General features: G+C 56.0%; 1 protein-coding gene across 1 annotated transcript; it reads right to left on the bottom strand.

Moving 5' to 3' along the window:
- Positions 1-228: 228 nt before the first annotated feature.
- On the bottom strand, positions 229-3,825 carry AQP5 (aquaporin 5). Its single transcript, XM_058861210.1, has 4 exons — positions 3,320-3,825; positions 1,871-2,032; positions 1,553-1,636; positions 229-908 (listed from the first exon to the last, which is right to left on the bottom strand). The coding sequence occupies exons 1-4, from the start codon at positions 3,680-3,682 to the stop codon at positions 723-725; spliced, it is 795 nt and encodes a 264-aa protein (XP_058717193.1). The 5' UTR covers positions 3,683-3,825; the 3' UTR covers positions 229-722.
- Positions 3,826-6,415: the final 2,590 nt, after the last annotated feature.

The following is a 6,415-nucleotide window of genomic DNA, read 5'->3' as shown; positions in this document are numbered from 1 at the left end:
TTATCCTTCCCAGGATTAATGTTTTCCCCTCCCAACCCACCAGCCCCCACAGGATTCAGGCTCTGAGCCCTTGCTATTTCCCTGATCCTTTGGGATGAATTTGCATTCAGCTCAATCTGTTTTCCCTCCTAAACTTTGATACTCGAGCTGATTTGCACCCAGGATTTTTTTCTTTTAAACTTTCCTTTATTTGCAATAAATAATAAACTATAATACAAAGATCTCAACACAGAATCCGAAGTCTCGTTCTTTGGGAATAAAAAGGACTCCCAGCACCAGGAAAGGTGAAAGAGCATCTATGAGCAGCCCCTGGGCTGGGGGGCAGCTGCACCCCCTGCCCTAAGCGGTTTTTCCCCTTCCCCCAGGGGCCCCCATACCTGGGCCAGGTGAGGTCCTGCAGGTGCCCCAGTGCGGGGTCTGGGGCCCTGCCGTGGTGCAGAGCTGCACTGGGAGGGCAGGGATGGAGCCGAGGGTGCCAGGGGCCTGGCTGAGGGGCTTTGCGGCTGCGGGGAATCTGGAGAGGTTCTAGAGCTCATGCAGGGGTTCTTTACACACACACAGAGCCCTCAGCCTTCCTGCATCCCACAGGGGCCTGGTTGGGAAGGCTTTGGATTAAGAGTCTGCAGCTGCAGCTGGGTGTGGTCATTGCCTGGCTTTGGGGCACACATAAGCCCACGTGTGGGGCTTCCTCCCCTCCCTTGGCTTGGCTTTTCCAGCTGCTCTTATGGCGGGGTCAGCTCCATGGACTTCTTCCTCTCCTCCCGCTGCTCTTCCCACTCCTCCTCGGACTCGTAGGTGCCCTTGATGATGGCCACCCTGTCAGACATGTTCATGCAGTAGGGGACCAGGATGTAGAAGTAGAGCAGGGAGGCCAAGCAAGCCCCAAGGATGGGCCCGACCCAGAACACCTGGAAAGCAACAGGGACACAGTGAGAGCAGCTCCTGGGGCTGGTGCTCCACCTCGACTCATGGCACCACCATCCATCCCTGTTCCACATATCCTGCCACACAGAGAGAAGAAAATACCTGTTCCAGGGACTTCTTGGGCTGAAACCCCCTCAGCTGTGCTTGCTGAGGGCCAAACCTGCTCTGTAAGTCTGGGGCTGAGCTTGTAGGAAGTTCTGGGTGAGAGGAACGACCAAGCTGGGCTTCTCCATGGGCTTCCTTCCTCTCAGTTGATGCACCAATGGTGCTGGGAGGGCACCATGGCCTGGAAGTGTCCAAGGCTGGGTTGGATGGCTCTTGGAACAACCTGGACTAGTGAAAGGTGTTCCTACCCATGCCATTGGGTGGGACTAGATGAGCTTTTAGTCATTCCCACCCAACCTACCCTGGGATGGGTTCATTTCTGTCCCCTGGCTGACTCTGTACCGGGGGATTAACTGTTCCTGATGCGTCAAGGGGCAAAACCTCCCTCATTCTCCAGCTCCTTTTAATCCTTCCTGCCTGGGGTGGGCTCTGAAACCCCCACCCCTATCATTCCCAAGGCAGTCCATGCCCTGTCCTCACATGGGCCCCACCTGTGCTTGTCCCCAGTGCCACCAAGACTTACCCAGTGCGCGGGGCTGAACCTCCTGGTGACGACCGCAGGCCCAAAGGAGCGCGCAGGGTTCATGGAGCAGCCGGTGAAGTAAATCTGGAGGTGTGGAAAGAACCCTGGGTTAAGGAGCAGATCAGAGCCACCCTTTGGGAACAGGGACTGAAGTGGCCCCTGAGGTGTCTCTGTTTCAGAGAGCTGGGGATGACCCCTCACCACAAAAGAGCCCCAAGATCTCCTGTGTTTTCTCCTCCAGAGCAGCTCCCTCAGGACCAACTGCACGGGGGCATTTTGGGAAGTTCTGTGCTCACAGGACCCTCACCCTGGACTCACCCCCACCAGGTGGCCCAGGGTGACGGAGAGGCCAATGGACAGTGCGGGGGAGCCAACGCCGCTGCGCCGGTTGTCCGTGGACGCAAAGATGCAGGCGGCCAGCTGGAAGGTGAGGATGATCTCCACCACGAGGGCCTGGCCTGGAGTTATGTTGCTGTTGAGCTGGAACCATGAGAGTGACAATAATTAACCCTCTCCAGGGCTTGGTGTCACTGGGAGGGCTCCTGGGTACTTTGCTGGTAGATTTGGGATGGTGATGTTGGATTGGAAACCCTTCAGGGCCCCTGCCCAGCCCCTGCTTGAGCTCCCTGCTCCTTTGAAAGGAAAGAAATGATTTTTCTTTCTTTGCAATTCTCCAAAATCTGTCTCTTCCCCGAGCCTGTCCCTTCCCTGGGCTCTCCACATCTCTCTCCACTTCCCTGTCTCCACAACACTGCATGCTTTCCCACCAAATCCCATTTTTCCTGCATTTCTTTGATCCTCGCAGGCTGTTGTACCCTGACTTCTGCCGTGCACTTTGTGGAGCATCTCCCAGGAGGATGAGGAGCAGCTGGGATGGGATGGAGGGTGAAGGTTGGGATGAAGGTCATGGGGTGGGACGGGCTGTTGTGTCCCAGTGACTCTGCACAAAATCCTGGGGCTCTCAGGGGGACTCAACCCCACTGGGCATGGGAACGATGAAGTGACCCAACCCATCACAGCTCATTTTTTACCTAAATCTGGCTTGTTTGGGACGTGGACCCTGTGGAATGAGAGGCACTGGAGCTCCTCATCCCAGTGACTGAACTGTCTGCAATGTCTGTGCTGCTCCCAGGGGTCCAGACCTGTCTGTGGTTGGAGCGGCAGCTCCACCGCTGTCATTCCAGGTGTTTTCCCAGCACTGCCCCGAGGGTTTCAGGCTGTGCCTCATTCCTGCTTATCTCAGAGGGTTCTGCTGTCCCCCCTCCGCCCCTGGGACCATTCTCCGCTGCTTCTCACAGCCCCTCGACACTGTCCTGCCCCTTGCTCCTTCTCCAGGTCTTCTCCACCACTCTCCCCATCCCTCTCTGCTCCCAGTTCCCCCAGTTCAGTGGTTCCAGTGGGCTCCTGCTCCCCCTGGCTGTACTGGTCTGACTGGGCTTTGCTCCCTCCCTCCCCCTGCTTTTGGCACAGCTCCTATCCCGTGCTAATCTCCAGGTGGAGAGGCTGCACTCAGGAACATCTCAATGGTGTGGGTGACTCACGGGGCCCTCAGGATAGAGGAAGCCCTCATTAAAGGAGGGAAAAACATCCCACTCATCACCCGCACAATAAAGCCGTCATGTCAGAGCTGGGCTCCACTCCTATCCCATTCCCAGCCCGCCGTGCATGCGGGACAGAGCACTGAGGATCCCTCCGGATGGATTCTCCTCCCTGTGTCGCTGGAGGAAAGGCAAGGGAAGAGGGGAGTGCCCTCAGGCAGGGACTCACTGCGTTGATGGCCAGGTTGCCGCGGGTGTTGGCGGGGGTGACGCCGTAGAGGATCCCAGCGCCGGCGATGGCCCCGAGCAGCTGGGCCAGGATGTAGAGCAGCGTGCGGAGCAGGGAGATCTGATTGCCCACGAAGAAGGCGATGGTCACAGCTGGGTTGATGTGGGCGCCGCTGATGTGGCCGAAGGCCTGCACCAAGGTGCCGATGGCCAGCCCGAAGGCCAGCGCGATCTGCAGGATGCTGGGCAGGGCCGACGGCCACTTCAGTGCTGAGCCCAGCCCAATGAAGACGAAGATGAGCGTGGAGAGGAACTCTACAAAGACGGCTCGAGCAAAGGCCAGGGTTAGTATTTCCCTCTTCATGGTGGGAGCAGGTGGAGGGCAGCCAGGGAGGAAGAAAGTGTAGGATTGCTCTGTGTCCAGGCTCTGGTGTGTACGGCCAGGTGTAGGGCCATACCTATCTATATATGCAAGAGCAGCAGGAGCTGTGTTACAGGGCGGTGGGTGGAGCCAGGGAATTAGCCAGTCCTCCCAAATTACCATGTGAACCTGAAAAAATTTCCATCTGAAAATGTCTTTGGAGCCTCTTGGTGAACCAGTGACTCAGATATTGGTGGTGTTTCTCTCCTTTCCCTCTGCAAACAAAGAGCCCCTATAGGGTGTCTCTGTGGTCGTTAAATAACAAGGTTGCATAAGGAGGCTGAGCTCCCTCCTCTGCTTTTCCCTTTTACTGCCTCTCGCCAGGTCCTGGGTGTTTCATTAGCACAGGTGTAGTTAATATTCGCTCCCTCCCTTCCTTCCCTGTGCTCGTACGCTGTTCCTGTTGGAAAACCCTGGTTGGGCTGGAGGAGCTCTCCCAGGGCTGGGCTCTGGGTGCGTTCCATGGGACCTTGAAATGTAAAGGAAAATCAAACACCTGGAGCTTCTCCCAGGCTGTCAAGAGAGCTCAGCTCCGGGAAACAAGTGGCTTGCAGTTTTCCAGGGAGCAGGGGAGGGTTTGGGGGAAGCTTTGTCCACCTGGGGAGCTGTAGATGAGCCAGAGCTTCCTTGAGGTGTGTGGATGGAGAAATGGGATGGACAGGGATCCTGGTGCAGAGCCTGGCTGGGAACCTCTGCTTCCTTTCCTTTCTGCTGCTCCTTTCAGAGCATTGGAACGAGGCCTGGGGCTGCTCCCAGCCTGCAGCCAGGAATGGCATCTTCGCCCTGCCACCTGTGCCCTTTTCTTTCTGCCTTTACAGCTCTTGCTCAACTTGCAATGATTTTGCTCCTGGGAATGCCAGCACCAAGCCACAGGCTCTGTATGGACACAGGCTGCGTTTACACATCTCCTTTCATGTTCCCGGGGCACTGCCCTCCATCCCAAACCCATCCATCTGCAGCTGCTTGGCTGGCAGGGAGTGGCGGGGGAGGCTCTCGGGGCTGTGCACGTGGAGCTGTTGGGGACAGAGGTTTTGGGGCGGAAAAGGTCTCAGGTGACACTTAACAAAGAATTCTTGGTTCTCTCATAGCCCTTGCAGCCTTGTGCCAGGAGAGTTTTTTTAGATAGGTTTGGGTGCCAGATCTGCTGTCCTTGTTCAGTTGATCCTTTTCCTTTCCCAAATGATGCTCAGGCTGGGTTTATCCCTGGCTGCCAGGTCCCTCTGCAGGGGCAGCCACACTCCAGCACGCAGGGAGAAAAGCTCTGCAAGCAGGACATGGCTAAAATCCTCCCTAAATCCAAAAGTTGGATTCACTGCTGCCTTCTGAAGAGGCTGTCAGGCCTGGGTGGGGTCAAACACCAGGAGGATTTCTATCCAGAGCAAGGAGAGGGGACTTCTTGTCCAGGACTGGAAATAAATGAGCTTTTCTCTTCCTTTGTACCCAAAATCCTGAGAAAAACAGACCTGGAGGGCCTCGAGGGACTGAGGATCTGTTACAGCCTTAATTCCTGATAATGGTTTTCTCCTGGATCTGCTGATCCCAGGGCTGATTGCAGAGTCAAAGCCCAGATCTGTTATCCTCGAAACACCTGGTCCGTTGGCGTGTTTTGGTGAAAGTTTTGCAAGCTGGTATTTCAAGACACCCTGGCTGGATTCCAGCTGCCGTAATTACTTGCCACTTCCCTTCAGCCCTGTCTGTGGCTCCAGCTGGATAAAATGCTCCCTTTCCCATCCTTCCAGCCCTTCCTCAATGTCTCTATCCTGGATCTCCCTTGGTGGCAGCTGCATTTTACTGTCGGCTCCTTCAGCACACTCCTTGCTTTGGCTGAAAATCCAAAAAACATGCTCTTCCAGCCTCCCAGGTGTGGATAATAACAAGCAAAATCCTGCAGCTGACTCGGGGATCTTATCAAATAGGGCTGGGAATGACAGGGAAAGCTTCCGGAGAGAAATGAGACATTTCTCTCCCAACACACCACACGAAGCATCTTCTCCTGAGGCAGTTTGGGAACCTTTTCTCTGCCCTAGCATTTGGAAGGCTCCCTGTCCTCTCCGTGGCTCCTTGCCACCTGAGGAGCTTGGCTGAACTGAAGGTGCTTTGATGTGTCAGGTTTAATGGAATTGGGCAAGGTGCTGGCAGGCCTGGGGCAGGCCGGCGCTGACAGATGGACACCTACGTGGAGGGGTCACACACGCCTTGCCTCACCCGCCCTGCAGGAGACAACACGAGGCTTTTGGCATCAGGGGCAGGTTTGGCTGCCTCCTTCCTCCTCCTCTTTTTCCCCATCCTCCTCCTCGCTGGCACTGGAAGACAAACAACACAACCAAAACCTGCCCTAATCTGCCACTCAGGAGAGGGACCCCGAAGTGGGGAGGGGGTGGGAGGGAGGCAGCTGCTGCCTCATCCTCGCCTGGGGCCGTCCTGGGCTTGCCCAGGGAGTCATGTGTGTCATTGAGGCCACCCTGTGCCAGTCCCTGTCAGTCCCTGCTGTCACCCAGGTCCTTGTCAGAGCTCACGGGCTGTTGTTAATTTGCTGTTGTTAATTTGCATTTCCTCACTGTTTCTGGTGGGTTCAGCTCCGTGCTGCACCTTGGGGCCAGGCAGAAGCTTCTCCAAATTCAGGTTACAAATGCTGCTGAGCCAGGGTTTGGAATTTCCTCCTCACCTGGCTCCATA

The sequence above is a fragment of the Poecile atricapillus genome, chromosome 35, assembly GCF_030490865.1.
Source record: "Poecile atricapillus isolate bPoeAtr1 chromosome 35, bPoeAtr1.hap1, whole genome shotgun sequence".
Classification (NCBI taxonomy): domain Eukaryota; kingdom Metazoa; phylum Chordata; class Aves; order Passeriformes; family Paridae; genus Poecile; species Poecile atricapillus.
The sequence above is the reverse complement of the archived record's forward strand: the minus strand, read 5'-3'. Positions and strand labels throughout refer to the sequence as shown.